The 25174-nt window shown below is 49.9% G+C and overlaps 1 protein-coding gene across 1 annotated transcript in view; it reads left to right on the top strand.

Annotated features, from left to right (window-relative positions):
• The first annotated feature begins 1175 nt into the window (after positions 1 to 1175).
• Hck (HCK proto-oncogene, Src family tyrosine kinase) overlaps positions 1176 to 25174 on the top strand; it is a 35951-nt gene continuing 11952 nt past the window's right edge. The window contains exons 1-8 of the mRNA XM_021639723.2: positions 1176 to 1450; positions 14191 to 14308; positions 17781 to 17823; positions 18503 to 18602; positions 18976 to 19074; positions 20410 to 20513; positions 23434 to 23583; positions 24001 to 24153. Coding sequence (XP_021495398.1) covers positions 14192 to 14308; positions 17781 to 17823; positions 18503 to 18602; positions 18976 to 19074; positions 20410 to 20513; positions 23434 to 23583; positions 24001 to 24153 — 766 coding nt within the window. The 5' untranslated portion in view covers positions 1176 to 1450; position 14191. The remainder of the gene's footprint in view (positions 1451 to 14190; positions 14309 to 17780; positions 17824 to 18502; positions 18603 to 18975; positions 19075 to 20409; positions 20514 to 23433; positions 23584 to 24000; positions 24154 to 25174) is intronic.

Genomic DNA, 25174 nt, shown 5'->3' with positions numbered 1-25174 from the left:
GTGCTCCTGGGCCCAGACGGTGGAGCCCAGGGATGCTGCTAACGTTGGGTTGTGCTCACAAGAGTCGGTTACCCAATACACAGTGCTGCTGAATGCACACACGCTCGCGTACACGAATGAACGAGAGACGCCGGGGGTCTGGCCTGGCTGGAGGACCGCTGTTCGTTTTTGGCAGGTGTGGATCACAGGTCAGAGCTTCCGTCCTTGTCTTTCTGAACGATGCTCTCTGCCCTTGCTGGGCGGGATGCCACGCAGTAAGAAAGCCTCAGTGGCCTGCCAGTCAGACTTCTCCCCCCTCAACCTGGGAGGTCCTCTAAGCAGTTCCAAGTCCTGCCCAGAGCAAGGCAGAGAACTCCCGAGGGCGCCAGACTTTGCATGGAGTTTGAATAAGCACTGGGCTGGGTGGAAGGAAAACCGCTGAGTGTGGGAGGAGCTGGAGGGAGGTGGGAACCCACCAGACTCCTGGAGGGCGTGGCCAGACTTGAAGGGGGCTGCATGCTTTCCGGGGCGGGCCGACAGTCTTTGAAGGGAAGGGCTGGTAGCTCAAGGGCAGGACCCGAGGTTTGAGCCCTATGGATTAGGATCCCGGTGGCAGGCAGTGGATTCCATCCTTTCAGAAGGGTACATTACAAATCTAGTGAATAGGGTTAAGACTCCGGGCAGAACAAAAAGTGAGATTAAAAATCCTACACCGGGAGGAGGCAGATAGTTTAGGCATAGACTCCTACCGCCAAAGCCTGGCGAGCCGAGTTCAATCCCGGGAATTTAAGTTCTAACCTCCACACCACGCTGAGGGTCGCGTGTACTTACACATATACACGCACTCACTCAATCAATAAATGTAAAACAATAAAATCCTTTAGGGGTCTTATTGGGGCTCTCGGGTAGGGGGTCCAAATCCTTGGGGGGGGCTTAGAGTCCTTTGGACCCGCTCAGACCATCCTCAGGCGGGGCTTAAATGCATTAGTTGGGGGGACTGGGAATCTTTGGAGAATGGGTCAGACCTTCAAGTCTGACTCAGTCCTTCAGGGATTGGTTAGGGCCCTTAAGGACAGGGTTAGCAACGAAAAGTTGAAGTTCTTTGGAGGTGAATTAAGAGCAGTAGACGGGAGAGCGGGGCGTGGGGTTAGGATCTCTTGGAGGGAGGAGTCGGGGCACTTGGGGGAGGGGTTTACATCACCCTGGGCGCGGCTAAGGCGCCTAGAAGGCCAGTGAGCGCCAGAGGGAGGATTGAGGCTCCGGCTTGTGCCCAGACAGGTGGGAGGGATTCAAAGTCGCTGGTATCCGCGGCTCCGACTCGCCCCGAGCGCAGACACAGCCTCTGCAGCCCGCAAATCTTCACTGCTTGCTCCGGGCTCGCGAGTCCGGGGCTACCAGGGGCCGCAGAGCTGGGGGGTCGTTCGAGCTGCGAGGATCCGGGCAGCCCGCGAGGCGAAGGGCGGGCGCCCAGGTGAGTGCGGAGGCGGGGATGGGGGAGGGACACCCCTAGGACGTGCGGACCTCCGGCACCCGGGAGCTGGGGTCCTGAGCGAGCAGTGGGGGTTGAGAGGAAAGAAGGCCGTCCTAGGAGCGACTGATGGGTGGTGGGGTGCGCCCTCGACAGAGGGTGGAGGGTAGCCAGGTAGCTAGGCGAGGGGAATTGCCGCCACCCTGGGCCACCCTGCCGATAGCCTTAGATAGAGGAAGCTCAGGCAGGGGAGTGACAGTGCTGAGCTGACGCCTCTCTGACCAGGTTCCCCTTCTTTCAAACACACACTTACTCACCAAGAAGAAGAAGCAGGAGGGGAGGGAAAGGCCCTCAGTTCCCACTGGGGGTGGTGGGTGGGTGGCAGGTCACGCCGGGTAGGCAGCGGGCAGCGCTAAAGGAACAGCTGGGCCACGACGTGCCCATGCTCGCCACACCCAGGCCCAGCCCGCAGCTGTATGTCTGAGCCCCCTGCCTTCCTGGCTGACCCCTAGCAGATGTGCAGCAAGCCCCAGCACCCCTTCCACAGAGGCCACAATCTACCACCATCTCCTCTTTGTGAGATCCCGGCATGTCACTGGCTGTTCCCTGGGCTCCAGCTTCCTCCTCTGTAATATGGGCTGTTTTAAGTTGCCCTCTGAAGTCGAGCAGTCCAGGGAAGGGGGGCGGGGCGTGTCTGCAGAATTCTGGGCAGGGAGTTTGGCTTTTCTGCGCCTCTGTTTCCATAGTTGTGGGATGGGGTGGTAAGAAGACAGGTTGAATGTCCCTACATCGAGACTGCTCCGGGTCAGAGGTGTTTAGGATTTCAGAGTGTGGCAGGATTCTGCATGTTGAGGGCACAGTGAGGCGTCTTGGGGATGGTGTCTTTTAGACCTAAGTCTTAAAAAGGAAATGTGTGTATGTTAACACACACCTCTGTGTGCGTGTACAGGTTGGTGTGTGCTTGGGTGTTCATGCACACACGAAGACCAGAGGACAACCTCTGTTGTTTTTCAAGCAAAGGCCGCCGTGGTTTTGGAGATAGGGTGTCATTGGCCTGGGGCTTGCTGGGAAAATGAGGCTGGCTGGTTAGTGAGTTCCAAGGGTCCACCTGTCTCCTCCCTAACACTAGAATTAGCAAAACTCCCAGCTGGCTTCCTCCCCTCCCACCGTGGGTCCTGGGGGTGTAACTCAGTTCCCCCTGTTGGCAAGTTGCTTTACCAACTATCTCCTGAGCCTGTGATTTTTACACACTTCAGACTCACGGCGCACAGGTAACCAATGTTGTATTTTTAACGGCCCCTCCATTTTTTACTTCAGCGTGCAGCCTCAGATCATGCGTGGACTTTCCCACTGGGATCATCCTGTAGGTGCCCAAAATGTTTTGGATTTTAGAGCACTTAAGATCTAAGGTTGGGAATGCTCCCACGCTTCTGAAAATGAAATTAAGAACTGAAGGAAAGCCTCCCTGCCCCCAGAGGTGGCTCTGCAGGGAGGAGCGCTCGCTGCTCTTTCAGAGGACTCTAACTGTGTTCTCACCCATCACAACAGTGCCACAAGCGCCTCACAGCTGCCTGTAACTCCAGCTCCAGGACACAAGCGTGCTCTCTGTCACTCTCTCTCTCTTTCTCACAAACACACACTAAATAGGAGGGAGAGAGAAGACTAAAGGAAAGCCCGTGCTTTCCAGTGTTTTCTCATTCAGCCCAAGAGATTCTCACCCCGGCATCACCAGGAAAGCATGCTGAAATGCACATTGCTAGGGAGGCGTGGGGCAAGGTCCTGAGGGTTGTCAGTCTCAGGGCTGCTGATGCCGCCAGGTATGCCACTTTGAGAATCACTGCCTGAGCCCAGCACTGACCCAGAAAGGCCTCACAAGGGACCAGTGACTGTCCAGTGGCCTTCTCACCATTCTCCTTCTCTGGGGGATGAAAGGTGCTGTTTAAAGGAGTACATGCCCCCTGTCCCAGGAACCCACCAGCCAGAACTGACTAATGTCAGCGTGTGGGTATGTTTGCTTCAGACTTTTAAGCTGTAATGGGTAATACCAAAGTCCCCTGCCTCGGGTCCTTCTCAGTTCTCTTTCTTCCTGTATAGGAGACCCCACTACCAAAAACCAGTCCTTCCTGTCTGTGCCTCAATACACAACACTCACACATGTCCCCTGCGCTGAGCTGATCACAGCAGGGCTGGCTGTGGCAGTACACCTACAATCCCAGAACTTGGGAGTAGAGGCAGGAGGAGCAGGTTACAGGAGAGTTGGGGGCGAGCCTGGGATCCCTGTCTGCAACAAAGCAAAACAATCTATATCCGTTCAGTTTGGTCAACGGGGAATGCATCCCAAGATCCTGGCGGGTGCATGAACTGTAGATAATGTTGTTTCTCACATATCTACATATATGTGTATGTGTGTGTGTGTACGTGCATGTGTGCATGAGGAGGCTGGAGATTGATGCTGGGAATCTTCTTTGATTGTTCTCCATCTTACTCCCTGAGGCAAGGTTTCTCAGTCAAACCCAGAGTGTGGCAATATGTCAAGCCTCCCTAGCCAGCTCACTCCACAGATTCCCTGTTCCAGCTTCTGAGGCTGGAATTAAACAGGCTGCCACACCCACCCAGCATTTCTGAAGGTTCTGGGGATCAAAATCCAATTCTCGTGTTTGCACAGCAAGTGGTTTAATCACTGAACCATCTCCCCAACACACTCCTCTCTCTCTCTCTCTCTCTCTCTCTCTCTCTCTCTGTCTCTCTCTCTCTCTTCTCTCACTTCTCTCTGTCTCCCCCCCTCCCCATCTTTCTTTTTCCTGAGGATGGCCTTGAACTTTTGATCCTCTGCCTCCACCTTCTGAATGCTGAAATCATGCTTGCAACAACCCTAGGCTTATGCCGCTGGGGATGGAACCCAAGGCTCTTGTGTGTGCTGGCTGAACACTCAACCAGCTAAGCTACATTCCTAGACCATGTTCTCGTGGCTTTGAGAACTTCAATGATGAGACACGGTTGGGGTATCTGACTTGGGAACAACACAGCAGGTGAGAGTGAAAAGCTGCCTGTCGCCAAGCTGGCCACTGTGCCGTGTAAAGGAGACAGTCAGATCCAGCCAAGGGGCCTTGGGTTGGTCAAGGAACAAAGCAAACAGGAAAGCTCTCTCCCCCCAGACACCGTTCTAACTGCTGCTGAGAATCCTGGGTCCCGAGGAGGCCCATGTCCACTGATGCCACAGGAATTTGCTAAGTTCACTGTGTCTTCTTTTGTACGAATCCTCCTCCTTTTTCCTCTGAGGCAGGATTTCTCACAGAGCCTGAAGCTAGGCTGGTGGCCAGCACGCCCCAGAGATAGATCTTCCTGTCTCTTGTCTACCAAAATACCTGGGTTGCAGATACACCTGGGTTGCCACTACACCTGCGTGCTAGGGACTTGAACCCATGTCCTTACGGATGCATAACAAGTGCTCTGCCCACTGAGCCCTCTGAACTACATTTTAAAGAACTCTGTGTATTTAAGAGATTCCAGCCCAGATGATTTCAGGTCTCATCCTGTACTTCTCAAACTGCTGGCCTCAAGGCAGATAAAAGGAGATAAAAGCATCCCAGTTCACAGATGCTGCAGATCTCTGGAGCTTACCACTGGCCTAAGGATAAAGTCCTAAGAATTTGATCGGCAGTTGAACTAGCCACTGGCACTCAAGCATCTCATACCAACTTTCTAACATGGGAAGAGCAGAAACCAAAGTCTTGCTTCAGATGGTAGAATCCCTTGCTTCCGGTGACCCAGGACCCAATGTGGATCCGCTGAAACTTCTATTCCACCTGAGAACAAAGGGCTGGACCCCCAGGACTCTTCCTATGTGCATAGAACTCACAGCTTGGCCAGAGGAAGTCGTCTCCAACAGGAGGTATGTGAGGAGTCAGGAGTGACCCCCAATGTTCACCAGAGATGAGCAGCGTTGAGTAAGGATGGTTCTCTCAGAAGGAACCCAGTGTGCTTACGGGAACTCTGTACCCCAAAAACTGCTTTAGAAAGGAACTTCTGGTTAGAAAGATGCCCCAGCCCTATGGCTGAGCTGTTCCAAGAACAGAAAGTTCCTATAAGCAGACAGTTGTAAGCCATGAGTCCCCACAATTGCTGTCGCCTCCCTGGGCCTCCTTTTTGGGTTCCTCACACCCCCAGACCTCAGCCAGTAGACTCTGTTGCTGACCCCAGGGGGAATGACAGGAAGGAGAATGCATCCTCCCTTCCACGGGAATGTCTTTTTTGGGCCTTCATTTTCTGATCTGAAGAATGGGTTCCTAATTCTGGTCTTCTGGTTTACAGCTATGTATGGTAAGAGAACACAATGTGCTCACACCTCAAACATGGATGCAGGGTCCTTCATATGCCAGGCACTTATTAGGTAGCCATGGCTTCCTTGTCACCAGCTCAACAAGATATACATTCCCCATCTTCACCCTCTGTGAACCTACCTAGAAGCTTAACTTCTCTTGTGCCAAGGCCTGCTATCAGAGCTTTTGCTAATCAGCCATTTACCCTGGGGTGTGAATTGTAGCCCTTTGCTAAGAATCTCCAATATTCCGAGCAGACTTCTGTGTGTGGTATTAAGAGGCAAAAATCTAATTCAAGTTGGCCCAAGCAGCAGAGGAAGTTATTGGACAGTCCACAAGACCCCAACTTCAGGCCAGGCTGCATTTGACTCTGGCAATCTGCATTTATTTATTTCTCAGCTCTTTCTAGTTACTAAAAACGACTTTCACAGGCAGATGCTCCTTGGTCAGAACTGAGTCACACACACCCAGCTTGGCTTTCGTGGCTACGTGGCTACGGCTCTGACTGACCCAACTTGGTCACAGATCTCTGCCTACATGAGATGCAAGAGACTGGAGCCAAGGCTACCTCAGCCCATGAGCCGAGCCTGAGCGAGAGGTCCACAGAGAAAAGCCAAGAGCTGCTGCTAACAAGGGCAAACAGATGTCACACAGGAAGAAGCTACAGCTGTCTCCCTCAGGATGTGTCTCAATTCACTTCTGAGGAAGCAAAGGCTTGCCTAAGGTCAGACAGCAAGCTTTTGGCAAAGGCAGGGCTAGAGCATACATGTGTTCAGAAACCGTGCTTAGCTCAAGGATGCCCAAGCCGGCTCAGCCTCCTCCTCAGCTTGGAGTCTGAGAGGACCTGCAGTCTGGGAAATGGCCAACCAGGCTAACTGGCTTCTGTCGGTCTATCTGTCTCTCTCCCTCTCCAACATAGCACCTACAGAACTGAGGCATCTTAGAAGCAGGGAGGACCTGAGACACAGACACAGTGAACAGTGGGATTCAGTGTGGGACCAGGGGCTACCTCTACTACCAGTGCCTGATTGGGAACCACGTTAGACAAGAAACGTTCATGTGGAAGTTTTGAAAAGTTTGTCACAGCCTTTCTCTCAGGAGACGCCAATCCAAGCCTGAGAAGGAAGTGCTTCCTAATTACAGAAAGGAAAATGAAACCGAGAGAAAGGGCAACTTGTCCCGCCTCACAACCAGTCTGTGGCCGAAGCTCAGGACCCAAACTCTCAGCTCACCTTCACCCCACTGCACTGAACGTTTCAGATCTTAGTTGTTTCCTCACACCGTTCCACAAACTAGAATGAGAAGAGAACTAACCTTACAGTACAAAGCTAGCTTTACCCAGATGCAAAACCAGACACACACAGCCATATCCCTGACAAGCATGGTTGTCAAAACAAACAAAAAACAAACAAACAAAACTGAATAAAACACTTGCAAACCAAATTCAAGAACACACTTAAACCATATGCCACATCCATGTTGGTTTAACTCCAGGGATGCAAGCATGGCTCAACATTCACAAATCAGTAAATGTAACACAACACATAGACAGAATTAGGGACAGAAATTACATCATCATCTTAATAGATTCAGAAAATGCCTTTAATGAAATTTAACATCTCTTTGTGACAAAAGCCCTGAAAAAACTAAGAATAGGGGGAACATTCCTCAACATAATAAAGACTTACTACCACACACTGATAGCCAACACAATAGTAAATAGGGAAAAACTGAAAGCATTGCCTCCTATATAGGGCATAAAATAAGGGTGCCTACTCTGTCCACTCTTATTCAATATAGTGCTTGAAGTCTTAGCTAATGTAATAAGACAAGACAAAGGAATAAGAGCGGGAAGAATTCAAATCATCCCCATTTGCAGAGTACATGATCCTATACTCTTGGGTTTGTTTTTTTGATTTGGTTTGTTTTGTGCATTTTCTGAAACAGAGTCTCTCTGTAAGGCCAGGCTGGCCTTGAACTCTGTATATAGTTCAGGCTAGCATCAAACTCATGAAGATTCTCCTGCCTCAATCTCTCTATTCCCTATTTAGGTTTATAGATATAAGCTGTCAGTTTATGATCCTATACCTAAAAGCTCTGTAGATTCCACCAGAAAACTCTTAGTTCTAATAAACATTTCTAGCTAAGTAGCAGGATAAATGGTCAACATTAAAAATCCATAGCTTTTCTATATCTGAATAATGAACTTGTTGAAAACTAAATCAGGAAAAGAAAATCCTATTCACAACAGCTTAAAAAAAATACCCAGGAATAAATCTAACTAATAAAAGACCTTCATAGTGAATACTTCAAAACACCAAAGAAAGAAGCTGAAGAACACACTAGAAGATGGAAAGACCTTCTGTGTCCATGGGTTAGCAGACTTGATACTGTGAAAAAAAAATGGCTGTGTTACTGAAAGCAAAATACAGTTTCAATATAATCCCCAGCAAAATTCCAAAAAGAAAAAAAAAATCTTTCTTCTCCCTGCCCATCAATGACCCTTTTCTAGTTTCCTGGATTCTACAGGCACTTGAAGTTAAAGACATAAATCTAAAGGTTCAGGGCTAGCGCCCACATATGAGTAAAAAAATTAGACATCTTTTTTTTTAGGGTCTGGGCAACAATTTATAACCATGAGTATAATAGTGGTATAAATGATAAAGGAGTAACCAAAAACTTAATGATTGGATGTAAGGCCTGCTCTGCAGAAGGGAGTGCATGTCTAGGTTTTATAAATCTGGTTAAGAACCCACAGCTGAGGGAGCTCATAGGCCCCAGGAAAGAACATCTTACTATTATTTTGCTAATAAACACACACCAGGCTACCCATCGATTAGTCTTAGCAGAGAAGCTTCTTTGTTCAAGCATGGCGGTTAATGCAGAAACTCACAGTTGATAAACTGAGTGTGCACATGTACAAGAATGGAACTAGATCTATATATCTTACCGTGTACAAAAATCAACTCAAAATGGAGCCTTCATGCAAGACTTGAAGCTGCCAGGGAAAACATAAGCTAAGCACATCAAAACACAGGCAAGAACTTTTCTGTAAAGGACTCCAAGAATTATGAATGAGCTTGTGTGAAATTAAAAAACTCAGCAGTCAATGGGATGGAAAAAGATTTTCTAGCTACAAATCAGAAAAGTGATCAATAACTGCAGTATTAACTGCAAAAGCTAATGACAAGAATCCAAATCATTTAATAAATGAGTGGGATATGAATTGAACATCCTACAGTTCTCAAGAAAGAAATACAAATAGCCAATAGCATTTGGAAAAAAAAAATGTTCAACATCTTCAGCCAACAGGAAAATTCAAATTAAAATCACACTGAAATTCTGTCTCACCTAATCAGAACGGCCATCATCAAGAAAAGAAATGAGGCTGAGGAAGGAGGATCACCATGAGTCTTAAGCCAGCCTGGGCTGCAGAGAGCTCCTGTCTCAGCAAACAAAACCAAGAGGACAATGACGAACGCTGGGGAGGATGTGACGGAAGAACTTTAGTCAATGCTAGTGCAGCTACTATAGAAATCAATATGAAAGTTTCTCAAAAACACTAAAATTAGCCAGGTGTGGGTAGCTCACGCCTTTAATCCCAGCACTCGGGAGGCAGAGGCAGGCGGGTCTCTGTGAGTTGGAGGCCAGCCTGGTCTACAAAGTGAGTCCAGGACAGCCAAAAAAAAAAAAAAAAAAGCAAAACAAAAAAGCCCCACTAAAAATAGAGCTACCGTATGACCCAGCTGTGCCACTTCTGGGCATGTACCCAAAGGCTGTAGGTCCACACAGTGTATGTCCCTAAAGGGCTGTAATCCACACAGTGTATGTCCCTAAAGGGCTGTAATCCACACAGTGTATGTACCCAAAGGCTGTAGGTCCACACAGTGTATGTCCCTAAAGAGCTGCAGGTCCACACAGTGTATGTACCCAAAGGCTGTAGGTCCACACAGTGTATGTACCCAAAGGCTGTAGGTCCACACAGTGTATGTACCCAAAGGCTGTAGGTCCACACAGTGTATGTACCCAAAGGCTGTAGGTCCACATAGTGTATGTCCCTAAAGGGCTGTAATCCACACAGTGTATGTACCCAAAGGCTGTAGGTCCACACAGTGTATGTCCCCAAAGGCTGTAGGTCCACACAGTGTATGTCCCCAAAGGCTGTAGGTCCACACAGTGTATGTCCCCAAAGGCTGTAGGTCCACATAGTGTATGTCCCTAAAGGGCTGTAATCCACACAGTGTATGTACCCAAAGGCTGTAGGTCCACACAGTGTATGTCCCCAAAGGCTGTAGGTCCACACAGTGTATGTCCCCAAAGGCTGTAGGTCCACATAGTGGCACATCCTTGTTTATTGCTGCCCTAGCCGCAATAGCCAGGGAAGGGAACCAGCCTAGAGGTTTATCAGTAGCTGAAGGGATTAAAAAAGAAAAGAAAAGAAAAGAAAAGAAAAGAAAAGAAATATATAGACACAATGGAGTAAAGAAGAATTTACTTGTTTGTAAAGAAGAATAAAATTATGTACTTTTTAGAAATTGATGATCATTACGATACGTAAAAGAAGCTGGACTTGGGAAGACAAATGCCATTTTTCTCTCAAAAGCAGAATTCACATGTAAATTTGCATATATGTGTATGGTGTGTGTGTGTGTGTGTGTGTGTGTGTGTGTGTGTGTGTGTGTGTGAGACTTTGATATACCATCCTGTGTGTCCAGATTTCACTTCTCAACTTGATCCATGGAGCAGGAACCATATTTTGACCCTTTGCTGTCAAGAACCAGGTGCTCTGAGCAAGTGACTGGTCACTGAAAGATGGCTAGCAGTAAAGTGCTTGCCAGCAAGCCTGACAAGTTTGGCTCCATAGGACTACATAAAGCTGGACACAGTAGCTCATGTGTCTAATCCCAGGACACCCCATGGAGAACAGGAGGTGGAGGCGGGAGGATGAATCCCGGGACCCTCTCAGGCCAGCTCGCCTTGTTCTGCAGTGGTGAACAAGAGGCTACAGACACAAAAGGGACAAGAGTTCATTCTGGAGCCGAGGGGCCATAGCCCGGAATGCAGATTACGGTCACCCCTAATTCCGTGTTCCAACATGGAAGTAATCTCATAAAGTTTTTATGGCAACAAGACAAAGACAATTATGAGTCGAGACACTTTTCAAATATGTTGATGGGAATGTGAGTCATGGCAAAGTGGGAGAGTCTCTGCTGTAGGCTTCAGATGCTCTCTGGTCGCTTTCTGATCGGTGGAAAATGGGGTTTTATTAAGTCAATACATTTCGGAAGGTTTCTATCTGCCAGCCACAGGATGCTATAGGTGGTAATGGAATGTGTCTAGGAGACTCAAGATAGCGTGTTAATTAGGCTCTGGATTTGCAGCGTGGCAGCCTTTCTACAGTGGAGCTCTAGTCAGCCAGTCTGCTTTGGTGGACATAGCTCCTTTCCAGGAATTCTTCTTCACACGGCTCTTTCTCAAAACATGGTGGAAGGGGAAGGCCAGCAGCCAAGGTCATCCTCTGAAACGACCCCCACACACAGACACACATTCTGTGGCACATGCTCACCTGCTCCAGAGCGATAGGAATTTCCTGTTTCAGAAGTTTTGCTGTGTGTGTGACTAGCTCCTAGCCAAAGGAACTGCAGACCACCCTTGCCTCTTTGCCACTTGTTTGTTATCTGGTAGGGGCTGGGCTTGAACCCAAGGCCCCGTGCTGCTGAGAAAGTGCTCTAGCACCGAGTCACACCTCCCACCACACATGCCACAGACACATTTGCTCTTGAATGGAAACATTAGGGCTGTGGCTCCTGTGAGGCTTACTGTGCCCAGCACTTTCACTTCTGTCAGCTCCCTTAGGCCACCCCCAGGCCGTGAGACAAAGCCCACTGTCCAGGTTGAGGGCACAGCACAGTGGTAGGGTTCTGGCTGGGCATTCATGCTGCCCTGGGGTGCATCCATAGCACCAGGGAAGGAAGAGAGGAGAGAGGACCCCCACCATCCTTCCTGAGAGGGGTCTGCAGTTGGGTTTTCATGAATATGTAAATCGTCCATGTAAATGAAGCTTAATATGCACTCCATGATTGGGGCCTGGGGAGTCTTTGCAGCAGTGCTCACAGCTGCTCTGTCAGTGCCCAGGCAGGGGGATGGAGCGGCCTTGCCTCACACAGCAAGTTCCTCCTGCTGATCAAAACAGACCAAATGTGCTGTGATGTTAGGCAGTGTACACACGCACACACAAGATGCCGCTTCATCTCCCAGAACTTTTGTCACTAATCAAAGATGCTGGTTTCAGTTCTAAGCTATAAAGCAGTTGATTCACTGTGATAAATTTTCAAATTAATGATATACAGAATTCCAGGAAGCTGAGTGTGTTTTTTCCCTAGGATAGACAAATACTGGTAAATACAATACTGGTAAAGACATCGTGTGTTGGCTTTTTATTTTTGTTTGAGACTTACATTGGTTGTTCTGAGGCAGGGGTCTCAGGCTGGCTCTAACAACTTAGGTCTAACTGAGTTTTCCCATCCAAGTACCGCCCAGGCCCAACCCTTCTTAGCTTCCGTGATCAGACGGGAGGTGGTGTGTTCAGCTGCTATGACCATAATGAAACCGAGTTCTCACCAGTTCAGAACTGACGGCGCAGTGCTGGGGGGGGGGGGGCAGTACTTCCTCCTGCAGGGGCCTGCAGCCTGCTTTCTCCAAACACACTCATGTGTTTGGGCCCATGCAGGGAAAAGAAACACTTCCGCCTTTTTTGCAGTGAAGTTTTTATGTAGGCCGCCTCCTGGGTCTCGATGCCAGGATCTCACACAGGCTAAGTGTGCCCTCTGCCACCCAGCAACGCCCTTAGAGCCCTACATTGAACTTCGGTCTCCAGTTACTCGGTCAGCACTCGGTCACCCGCTGCAATCCTGGCACTAGAAAACGAGGCCTGAAGAATGTGAGCTTGAGCCTAGCCTGGGCTACATAGTAGCAAGACTGTCTCAAAGCAAACAGGTCAATGGCAGCAAAGTCTGAGAGGTGTGCCTCCAGAGGATGGAGTTCTAGCCCTCAAGCCCCAGAACTGCCATCCCCCAGGGCTGGACAGCCGCAGCAATCCCCGCACGGGGCGCATGCCCTGCTTCCATAGTCCTCCGTACTTGGCCCGGCGAACCGTGGTTCAGCGCAGATTGATGCCCTGGAGATAAAGCTCAAGGGGTGAGCTCAATAGCCAGTCTGAAAAATAAAATTAAAGTTGAAAGCACAAGTTGAACCCTGAAGTCTCCACAGTTCCCACCCACCTCCCTGGCCTGTGAGATGTGGTAGCCTCGTCACATATCTTTCCTGCCTGGGGAGCTCCACCTCTCCAAGCACATCCCAAGCTCAGGGTCTTTGCGCTTGCTGGTCCCACCGCCTAGCATACTCTACCTTCAGAGAGTCAGTTGTTATTCAGAAACCTGGGCTAATTTGACCCAAGAAAGGCCTTCCCCACCTGCCCCAGCGCCAGGGCCCTGCCCAGCTATTGCCTACAGCATCCTCTCTCACTGCCCTCACACCTGTCACTAAACTTGTCATACCAGTTACCCGTTCACTAGTTTGCTAGCTCCTAGTCGTCTTCACCTGAGCTCCACAGGGCATGGGCTGGCTTGTCTTGATTTTGGTTTAGAAAAAGAACATAGATGTTGGTTAGGGGCTGGGGCTCAGATGGGAGATTGCTTGCCTGGAATGCACAAAGTCCTGGGCTCCGTCCCCAGCACCACATAGACTGTGTGTGATGCTGCATGCTTCTAATTCCAGCACTTGGGAAGTAGAGGCAGGAGGATCAGAACTCACATAGGTGACCTGGAGGCCAGCCTGGGGTATAGAAAAATGCTGTCTTAAAAAAATGTCAATTGAATGAACAGTGACCAGATAAATCTGGATTGTCGGAACCATGTTATTGATTGTCACTGCTGGGACTTAATGCATGGTGACTGTGTGGTATTAGCTCATGCCAGGCTCCCCTGGGTGCTGGGGTATCATCCAAAGGCGGTGCTGAGTGTTCCCCGCTGCCACGGGCTTCCCCATCCTTCCAGCGCTCTGCAGTAGGGGACTGGCTGGGGATGTGAGTGGAAATGACAAATGAGGTGCAGTGGGGTGTGGAGGTGAGAGATCAGCTCACCCTTACCCCAGGCCGACAGTACCCATCACCCACACTCCCCCACACTGCTCCATAGTTCTGCCATGCCATTTCCATTATTTTACAATTTTTCTTAATGGACTCCCCATTCTGCTGGTCCTGGGAGCCCAGGACTAGAACACTGTGTGGGCTTATGGCAGATGAGCAGGGAGAAGGTGAGGACCCAAGCAGTTTCCCTCGGGGCTGGCAGGCAGGGTGGGAATGTGAAGACCCCAGGGGCTCTCTCGGGCCTCAGCTCCTCCTGACTTCTCTCCTGTTTTCTACAGGATGGGATGCGTGAAGTCCAGGTTCCTCCGCGATGGAAGCAAGGTCTCTAAAACAGAGCCGAGTGCCAATCACAAGGGCCCTGTAGGTGTACCGGATCCCACATTCTCCAGCAAGCTGGTGAGTAGGGCACCCGGGAGGCTCTCCAGCACTTGCCATAGGGTCTTTAAAGCCCTTCTTCCACTGGCCCAGCAAGATGAAATCAGAGAGAAGTGGCACCATCAGCCACCTCCAATGCTTTCCCAGGCACGGAAGCCGCCTCTTATGTGGTAGCCAGGATCTGGCCCAGGCCTCCACCTCTCAATAGAATCAAGTGTGGACCTTGAACCTGGGCAGACAGTGATGGAGGAAGACATCGACTTCAGGGGCTCCATACATGTGTGTACCCATGTACGCACAGACCTGAACACAGATATGCATTCACACCCATGTGAACATGCATGAGCATACATCACACACATGAAAAACCAAACCAGCAATCGTGGCTATCTTAGTTACTTTTCTATTACTGTGATAAAATATCAAGACCAAGGTGACCTATAGAAGGAGTCTATTCGGGCTCATGTTCTAGAGGGCCAGAGTCCATGGTGGTGGAACAGGGCAGCAGGTGGCAGGCATGGCGGGTGGAGCAGCAGCTGAGCACTCACATCTTGAGCCGTAGAGAAGGAACCAGAAATGCTGTGAGTCTTTGAACTCTCAAAACCTACCCCCAGTGACATACTTCCTTCAGCAAGGCCACACTTCCTAAGCCTCCCAAACAATGCTAACGGTGGGGACCAAGTGTTGAAATGCATGAGCCTAGGCATACCACCACAGTGGCTATGTTGAGAGCAGAGGGAGAGTAGTCAATACAAGAAGGTGTAATGCAGGGACTGGGGAGGTAGCTCAGTCCACACAGTGCTCTCCACACAAGCATACATGCTCACCTCCAGAACTCCTGAAAGAAAACCACAAAGCCACATATGGAGGGACCTACTTACAATCCCTGGGGAGCTGGGGAGGCAGAGGCAAGCAGATTCCCAGGGCTCACTGGCCAAACATCCCAACCTCATCAGAGAATGTTCTGCCAGGGAGAGATCTTGTCTCAACAAAACAAGTAGGGGAGCTCTGGAGGAGGAATGCCCTAACTCAGCAAGAGCATAGAAGCGAGAGTGGCTGAGGCAGAGGTGAATGCTCACCCGGGTGCGTGGTTGAGGTGGTGATAGGGCAGTAGTGGGGACCGCCACAGCAGGTGGCTAGTCCCACACAGCCACACCGAGAGCCCAGCAGCAGGAATGACAGCAGCTATGGGCATGGCTGTACTTGCAGCAGCACAGCAGGTGTGACTGCTGACTCTTCTCTAGACTCCCGCTCTGTTCTGTGCATAAGGAGCAGGTGTGTCCCTGAGAACCTTCACCTGCGTCTGGGAAGCAGGAGGATGGTGCTTGTCTTCAGGGTGACTGAAGTTCAAAGAGTCTCGGAGGTCCTGGGGTGAGGAGATCAAGCATCTGGGAAGCCATCAATTCCAGAGTCTTTCGACCTCAGCCTGGAGCTGTGTCTGCTCTGTAGCCCTTTGGTCCTTCCATTCATTTGCAAGTGGTAAGGGGAGCCTGTCATTCTTAGTGCTTCTCAAAGTGAGCTCTTCATCTGTTGGTCCCTTAAGAAGGTCTTCCTAGGGGGCGGAGAGATGGCTCAGTGGTTTAGAATACTGGCTGCTCTTCCAAAAGACCCAGGTTCAGTTCCCAGCACCCACATGGCAGCTCACAACACCCTCACATAGACGTATGTGCAGGCAAAACACCAATGCCTAGATAGATAGATAGATAGATAGATAGATAGATAGATAGATAGATAGATAGAAAAAGTTAAGGAAGTTAGTTCTTCCTAGGTCAGTGAGATGGGTCAGGGGTAAACTCACTTGCATTGACAGCCTGAGTTAAAGCCTCAGAGGCCACACGAAGGTGGAAGGAGAAATACGACTCCACGGAGATAACTTCCGACACACATATGTGCACCATGACCCCGGCATCCACACTCACACATCATGCACTCACAGAGCACATGCAATAATAATTTTAAAAATTCTTCCTCACGTTGGAAGGCAGTCAGTTACAATAATTTTCTTTATCCCAAGCCTGCCCCAGACACACCCAGTCCCTTCACCAGTGACAGTCCACAGCACGAAGGCGAAATCCTACTCCAGGTCTGGCCCTTCTGAGCCCTCTTTTTTAGGACATGAGCAGTAGACTTCTGTCCTATGAGTCCTTCTCTAAGTGGGGGATTTTAAGGCTCAGAATTGGACTGTGCCTGGGAAGGGGAGAAGAATGCAGTGGTCACCTTTTCTCTCATTGTGCTTGGCCTCTGTTAACACAGCCTGTAGTCACACTGGTCATATCCTGAGTCAGTTACAGACTGTGGCTGTAAGCCGTTCGGGGTCATTTCCTAACCTGTGCAGCGCTGGTTCCAAGGACACCTTTGGGCTGTCCTTCCTGAGGGCAGATGAAGGGGTGCAGTTATCAGCTCAGGTTGCTCCCTCCTGCATGGTGCTGGCCCAGAGGTGAGGTGAGTTAAGAAAGTGTTTCTCGGAGAAGGTGTGGCCAGACCAGATCAGTTTGCAAAACCCTGGATGACATAGGCACCTTCCTTGCAGGACATCTCAGAACCTTTGAGAAGCTTTCAAAGCAAAAAAACAAAACAAAACAAACAAACAAAAAACCAACCAAGTATCCCTTAATGCTTCCTCAAACCAATGTGCAATGGCATTGTGTGACATGAGGCACCCTCTTGTTGAAAATAAAAAGTTATAAATTAGGAAAGGCAGGCAGATCTCTGTGAGTTTGAGGCCAGCCTGGTCTACAAAGCAAGGCAAGAACAGCCAGGCTACACAGAGAAACCCTGTCTCAAGAAACCAAAAACAAACAAACAAAAGCCATGAATTATGCAGTCTCACGAGTATTGCGTCCCCTAAAAGTAACAATCGTTATCAGTTTTCTGTGGACACGTAAAAACACTTTTCCATAGATCTCCCACCACAGGCAATGTGTGCACTTGTTTCATAGAAATATATAATGATTTGTTTTGCATAATTTGCATACTTATTTGTTAATATAGGGCCTCACTGTGTGGCTCAGGCTGCTTGGCACTTTGGGATCCCAATGCTGGCACCACAGTGACCAGCTTCAATAATGTGATGTTCAGCAGAAGTAGCTGTTTTCCCAGAAATTCGTGTGAAGTCCTCCAAGTCATGCCTAGAACCCCGTGGTCCTTGTGGCCATGCCCCTTTGAATAGACACTCTGGCTGCTCCGCATGCATGGAGGAGTCTGTTCACGAGAAACCTGGTAGACCCAAAGCACCTTCAGCCATCTCTAAAAAGGCAGTCTCCGCACTGTGTGGGAGGATCAATCCAGTATTCCAAGGCAAGGGCCCAGGCCACAAGTTAGGAGATCTCCGTCCAAGCACAGACTCTGCCCCTTATTACGCCATGTGACACCACCTAGGTCTGTAACCTCTCCTACCAGGACCTGGGGCCAGAGCGAGATGCTTTTCCGTGTCCTTTCAACACAGGCTCCTCACACTTTCAGACCCATCTCCTTTTCCTGTTTCTTCCCGCAGGGGCCAAACAACAGCAACAGCATGCCCCCAGGGTTGGTGGAGGGTGAGTATCTGGAAGCAGGGGTCCTGGCATCGCATAAATCGCATTAGCTCCCGTTCTGAGTTGTAGCTGGTGAAAAAAAAAAGTCAAAAACATCTATATTCCTGTTTTTGTTTGTTGCTTTGTTTTTGTGATGCTGTGATAAAACACTATAACCGAAAGCAACTTGGAGGAAGGAGGAAGAAAGGCTTATTTCATCTTACAATTCCTGGGTCACAGTATCACTTGGGGAAAGTCAGGGCGAGAACTCTGGAGGAAGCTAAAGACAGAAACTAAAGCAGAGATCATGAGGAACGTTGCTTACCGGTTTGCTCAACCTGCTTTCTTAGACCATCCAAAGCCAGCTGTCCAGGAGAAGCACCGCCCACAGTGGGCTGGACCCTCAACACCAACCACCAATCAAGAAATAAATGCCCTACAGACTGGCCCAGAGGCCAATCTGATTTAAGTAATTCTTTCTTCGACAGTCCCTCTTCTCAGGTGGAGTAACCAGTATCCCCGAGTACTGTCTGAATTACCTGAGTTCCTCGCCTCGGGTTTCTAGAACCTTGTTCAGGGATGTGCGCAAAGCCCTGAAGGCTTTAACAGCACCGGAGGCTGCTCAGCTGCTCTAAGAGTCAGGCAGAGGAGTCAGTCCAGAGTGGGAGGTGGCATGGGGACCCATCCTTGCATCTCCTGGCAGGCTCTGAGGACACCGTTGTGGTCGCGCTGTATGACTACGAGGCCATTCACCGTGAAGACCTCAGCTTCCAGAAGGGAGACCAGATGGTGGTCCTGGAGGAGTGAGTTCTGGTCCCCCTGGGACACACCCACCTGCAGGGGTTAGCTACACTCCTATTTTGCATCACTAAAGAGCTGACTTAACGGTGGGAGTAAAGGACAAAGAGAGCTTGACTGCTCGCCAAACAGGAGGAAGGGTTTGCTGCCTCCTGGGTAACCCGAACCAGAGACAGGGACTGTGCCCCCCAGGCAGGCGCTCTGCAAAGCCTTCCTAAGGGATGTACGCCTAAGTGCCTGTACTCTAGGTCTCCCCGCAGGCTGCCCCACCCCCCAGGAGGCTTTGCCTTCAGAGATCTCAGACCAAAGCAGGGGGCCACAACAGACTGAAGAAGGGTTCCTGTGCCCTCTGACCCTTCCCTCCCTCCCTCCCCTTAGGTCTGGGGAGTGGTGGAAGGCACGATCCCTGGCCACCCGGAAAGAAGGCTACATCCCAAGCAACTACGTGGCTCGGGTTAACACTTTGGAGACGGAGGAGTAAGTGTTCCGTCCTGTCTTCCAGGAGGCAGCCTGGGCAAGGCCGGTCTGCTTCCCCTTCAGCCTCTGCACACACGCTCTCCGCTGTCTGGAACCCTCCGGGCGCCCGTGGTTCTGCTGCTTCCTTCCCGAGCTTCAGGCTGAAGAGACCTGTCCTAAGACCCTGTCCAAAATGGGTCCCTTCCGTGACTCTCAGAAAAGCCTGTTTTTGCTTCCTTCTGACATGTCCCACTGTCAGAAAGGGACATTGATTGTTTTGTTTGTTTGTTGTTTGTTTGCTCTTGGTTGTCCACTTATGTGCTGTCTGCCTCGCTCTGGAGTATGAGCTCCCATGCCTCGGCTCTGGAGTTAGCCTGCCTAGGTTCTAATCCTGTCTCTTCCACCTCCAAGCTGTGTGGCCCCAGACAAGCTACTTGTCCTCTTGCGTCTCCAGTTTGAGCACTATAAAATAATAATAATAAAGGTGACAATTGCATAGAGCCAGGTGCATAATAATCTCTTCATGAGTTAAGACTCAGGGCTCAGTGGTTAAGAACACTGGCTGCCCTTCCAGAGCGCCAAAGCTCCAGGACCAACACCAACGTGGAGGCTCACAATTGCCCAGAACTCCAGCTCCAGTGGATCTGACACCTTTCTGGCCTCCATGGTCACCAGCTCACACACACACACACACACACACACACACACACACGAGAGAGAGAGAGAGAGAAAGAGAGAGAGAATATTAATATATACAATATACATATTTTAATGACGAATGAGCTGGGCTTAGTGGCACACTTCTTTGATCTCACACTCAGAAGGCAGAAGCAGGCAGGTCTCTGTGAGTTCAAGATCAACCTGGTCTACATAGTGAGTTCCAGGACAGCAGAACCATATAGTGAGACACTCTCTCAGAGGGGAAAAATGATGAATGTTAGATATCTTTCTCCCTCACTGATAAATGAGGAAACAGAGACCCGTAGAATGAAAGTCACCTGGCAGGCTTGTGGCTGGGTGGAGGCATACTGGTGCCTGTTCAGGACGCTCTCCCCATTGCGATACATGGACTGCTCCTTATTCTAGTGAGGGTGGGAAGAAAAGTTCATCATAACATGAACTTTTCCGTATGTGCCCAAAATAGCAAAGAAAAAATGAAAAAAGAATACCTGTTGTCCATTCACCCACCCACCCCTTACCCCAGTCCCCCAAAAGTAAGAAAAATAATGCTACCTGAAGTCTGGTGCTTGGATCCCGACCTCCAAGTGGGCTGTGCTCTATATGGCCTGAGTGTCATGTGAGCAGAACAGGCCAGTCCATTCCGAGGCTCACACTGTTCTCATTCATTCCTGGCAGGTGGTTCTTCAAAGGTATCAGCCGAAAGGATGCAGAGCGCCACCTCCTGGCTCCCGGCAATGTCCTAGGCTCCTTCATGATCCGGGACAGTGAGACTACCAAAGGTGATACCAGCCCCCTCCCTTCCTGTGCCCAGGCATGGTGCCACCTCCAACCCTAGGGAAATTCTCTGGGGAGACTGTACAGCTCAGCCAAGTGGCCGTGCTGCCAGGTTTTCTCCTGTCTTTTGCTGTTCCCAGCGAGGGGAGGGTTAAGGGTCTGTGCTGGGTGGTTCTCCTCAGTTCAGTCGCAGAAGAATCGGGCTGAAGTCAACAGGAGTGGTTTGAGCCCTGAAAGCAAACTAACATCCTGCTGAAACTTGGTCCCCACTGGACCCTGGCTTCATTTTTTAAAAAGCCGCACCACTGTGTCCTGTCCACAGGTCCCATTCCTCCCTGGCGAGGAAACAGTGTGGGCTGAGTTAAAGCTCCTCCCAAAACAGTGTCTGGGACCTACTTAAAATTCTCTCGGTGGGAGTATGAGAGGGCTTACTGGAGACACCTAGTGTCACTTGACAGGCTGAATTCAGGCCCCAGGATCTACCTGGGAAAAGGAAAGAATCAACTCCTGAAAGCTGTCCTCCGACCTCTGCAAGCATGGGGTGGCATGCATATGCCCTACCCCATATGACGTAAGGGGGGAAGCTCTTTGAGGGAATGTGGATGGGAAGACGTCATGGTGGGGAGATGTCAGGAATCTTGTCCTGAAATTGCTATGCTGGAACAGACCCATCTTGAGTAGGTGACCAGAGTTTAAAAAAAAAAAAAAAAAAAAAAAAATCACCACCCTGTGATGGTGTCACACAACTTTAATCCCAGCACTCAGGAGGCACAGGCAGGTGATCTCTGAGGTTGAGGTCAGCCTGGTCTATGGAGTGAGTTCCAGGACAGCCGGGGACACACAGAGAAACCCTGTCTTGAAAACCCAAAAATTAAAAATTAAAAAACAAAACCACAGCCCACATGGAATGGTTCCGACTGGCTCTCTCCCCTGTGTGGGTTTCCCCAGGGTAGCAGGGCCACAGGCTCCCCACGAGCTCAGAGTCCACATGCGCAGTGAGTCTCTGGCTCTTGCTTGCACTCAGAGACGCTTGATTTGAACAGGCCAGGCCACCTGTACTGTAACCCACTTGGTACTGTGAGGCACATGGTTCTGGGGGCATCAAAGGCGTCTGTGTGTCTGAGACCAGTCATTCGGTCTATGTCTGAGGTCAGTGAGCATTTCGGCTTCAGGGAGGCCCAGGTTCTTGTCTCCATCTGTGCCTAGGGTAGCTTAGGGATTGGGCTGGCCAGGTCTACAGAGAAGCAGAGAAACCAAGAGCCCTGTGGCAGACCTGTGGGCGGGAGAGTGGGCTGGGCTAGCTTCCTCAGCCCTTGGAGGTGGGGGTATGCTGGGGGTCTGACTGATTTAGAGGGAGGTCCCAAGCACTCTGCTGCCTCCCAGATCCTGCCAGCACCGGCTTTGCCAGGCTTCCCTTGACTGGGATAGGGTGGCTGAGAAGGGGCCCTGGAGCCAACTGCCTGGGTTTAGAACCCAAATGCAACACTTAGCAGCTGTGTGACTCCAGGTGAATTATGTCACCACCTCAGTTTCCCCACCTATATAAAATGAGGCTGATAATTCTATAAAACCTATACCCCACGAGGCTACTCATTATAAAGCATGATACAAGCCACGCAATTTCAATTTATTAAAACTCATACCATTCCCATTCATTCCCCCATCGTGCAATTTCAATTTATTAAAACTCATACCATTCCCATTCATTCGCTGTTCATTTGGCCAGCATGCTTAGAACAGTGTGGCATGTTGTCAGCTGTCACTCAGCAATTTAAAACTTCCCTCAAACCCTATGACACTACACTGTTATAAAAAAGAAGAAGAAATGAAATGCAGAGAAGCTAGTTAGCAAAGTTCATACATGCTGAGCTGTGGAACAGACTGGAAGACTTGTGTGTCACTGGTGTACCTGACACTCCACATCACAGCTTACCGCAAGCTGGGAGGTTTAGAGCGTGTATGTGTATCGCCTCAAGGTTCTAGAAGGCAAGAGTCTGTGGGGCTGGCTCCTCCTAGAGGCTGCATTTCAGGGGGTGGGCTCCATTTCATTTTCTGCCCTTTTGGGCCCTGAGAAGCGAGAAGCATTGCTTTGCTCGTGCGGGGCTTTCTCTCTCCAACCCCTGTTTCCACTCACTAACTGCCTCCCTCTGTTGAAGACCCTTCTGAATTCCCTGGGGACCCCCTGGATCCTGCATGTCATGTAAGGTCACATGGTCCCGGGTGCAGGGGTTCACAAGCGAACACCATGGACCACTGTGCAGCTGACCACAGTGTGTTTTTCACATTTTAGTAATCAGACCAGATTCTTTGTTCTTTCTTTTTATTTATGTTTCTATAACTCTTCCTACCAAATTAGTATAGTATCTTGGCTTTTTCTTCATTAAATAGATCAGACAGATAGATGATAGATAGATAGATAGATAGATAGATAGATAGATGATAGATTGAATGATAGAGAGATAATAAATAGATAAGAGGTGATAGACTGAATGATAGATAGATAGATAGATAGATAGATAGATAGATAGATAGATAGACAGACAGATAGATAGGTGGATGGAGAGCTGATAGATCAGATAGATGATAGCCAGCTTACTGACTATCCTAAGTCATTTACAAGTATTACTTCTGTTACTTCTGTTAATCACTGGGCAATATGATGAGATGGCCTGGCATGACTACTTTATTTTACAGGTCAGGAAACTGAGGCATAAAAAGGCCAACCATTTGTCCATGGTTCACAGCTGAGAATTGTGGAGCTGGATTGGGAACCCAGGCAGCCCAGTGCCTCAGCTTCCACCCAGGTGGCCACGTGCCCAGGTGATGCCAGCAGTGGCCTCACAGGGCACCATAGCATGTCAAGGTACATCAGGTAGCCAGGCCTCTGAGGTGCCGTTCTGAGGAGCTTCTCTTGGACCAATGCAGGGAGCTACTCATTGTCTGTTCGCGACTACGACCCCCAGCACGGAGACACGGTGAAGCATTATAAGATCCGGACACTGGACAGTGGAGGCTTCTATATCTCTCCGAGGAGCACCTTCGGCAGCCTACAGGAACTTGTGGTCCACTACAAGAGTGAGTCCTACCCAAGGCTATGCCTCCACACTGGACTGCAGAGCCTGAGCTGGTTACCACTGCACAGTGCAGGCTGGCCAGCATGCAGTCCCTAGCCGCCGTGGCTTCGTTTTCAGTGTTTGTTTGGTTCTGGGGATAGAACCAGTGTCTAGTACATGGGGCAAGAACTGTATCGCACCACTACCCCACCCCCACCCCCCACTGAGAGAGGCCTGTCCCTCAGACTCCCAGTCACACAGTTCTGCACTCAGAGGCACTCAGAGATCTTCCTGGACTTGCCAGGTAACAGTCACTCTGGGCACTCCTGAAGGTTTAGGCTTGTTGGACACAAGGCTGGAGGTATACAGCAGGCATTTCATCACGCTCTGCTCTTTGGGGGACGTACCACCTGCTGACTGACTGGGTACTCTGTTTCAGAGGGGAAAGACGGGCTCTGCCAAAAGCTGTCAGTGCCCTGTGTATCTCCCAAACCCCAGAAGCCATGGGAGAAGGATGCCTGGGAGATACCTCGAGAATCCCTCCAGATGGAGAAGAGACTCGGAGCCGGGCAGTTTGGAGAAGTGTGGATGGGTAAGGAGCTGGGGCGGGAGTCCGCAAGGCCAGTGCTGGGAGGGCCGAGAGCTTGGGGATACCGCCCAGCAGAGGAGAATTTAAATAATGACCACAGAGGGCCACTCCTCAGATAAGCAAACCAAATTGTCTTCTGGGAAATCACTATTTTGCCTTTGTGGCTGGGCTTGAGGGTCAAAGAACTGCCCTTCAGGAGACCTGGATGGGGAAGTCCTTCTGCTGTGTGGAGTTGGGACGGTCTACCTTGTGGGACTGTCTTGGGATGAATGAAATTCATAGTGGGGGGAAAGTGTGGCTTTTCAAGTGAGCCCAGTGCTGGCAAGCTGTTCAGATAATGAGCCACACTGCCCAGTGACATTCCCAGACATGGTGGCACGCCAGAAAGGCCTGGCACGCCCCTGTGGTCCTTGCCCAGTAACCTGAAGTAGCATTTGCCGTTTCCTGGGGAGGCGGCTGTTCACCAGACTTTGCCACTGTGTTCACACTCCCCTGTGCGGCAGCTTGTAGAGATGCACGTATTCAGCCAGATGAAGTAAGTTTCAAAAGCCTCTGTGTCAACCGCGTTTCCCAAGAGCCTGCTACATGCCAGACCTTGAGTAAAAGAATGAAGCTATAAGGAAATGCAAGGAAGAAAGACAGATCTCAGTAGCAAAGTTGGGCAAATTAAAAAAAAAAAAAAAATCCCTTTAAAAAACAATGTCCCATGAGTCCGCATGATCTCACTACAGCAAGACCACAGATCTGGATTTGAGCTTCCCGGTATCCAAGGCACACGTGGAAAGAAAAGCATGTGTAGGACAAGAGCCATCAAGTGAAGCAGGGTGGGAGGGGGCGAGAGAACAGTGTGTGGCAAGTCCCCACAGGTGAGTACTTGAGGGACATGTGTGCCCAGGGCAGTCAGCGCATAAAAGCCAGAGTGAGGCCAGTGAGATGGCTCAGAGGGTGAAAAGGGCTTGCTGCAAAAACCTGACAATCTGAGTTCGAACCCCGGAACCCACAGTGGAAGAGGGAGCTGCTGGCA

Source organism: Meriones unguiculatus, chromosome 4, assembly GCF_030254825.1.
Source record: "Meriones unguiculatus strain TT.TT164.6M chromosome 4, Bangor_MerUng_6.1, whole genome shotgun sequence".
In the NCBI taxonomy this organism is placed as follows: Eukaryota; Metazoa; Chordata; class Mammalia; order Rodentia; family Muridae; genus Meriones; species Meriones unguiculatus.
The sequence above is the reverse complement of the archived record's forward strand: the minus strand, read 5'-3'. Positions and strand labels throughout refer to the sequence as shown.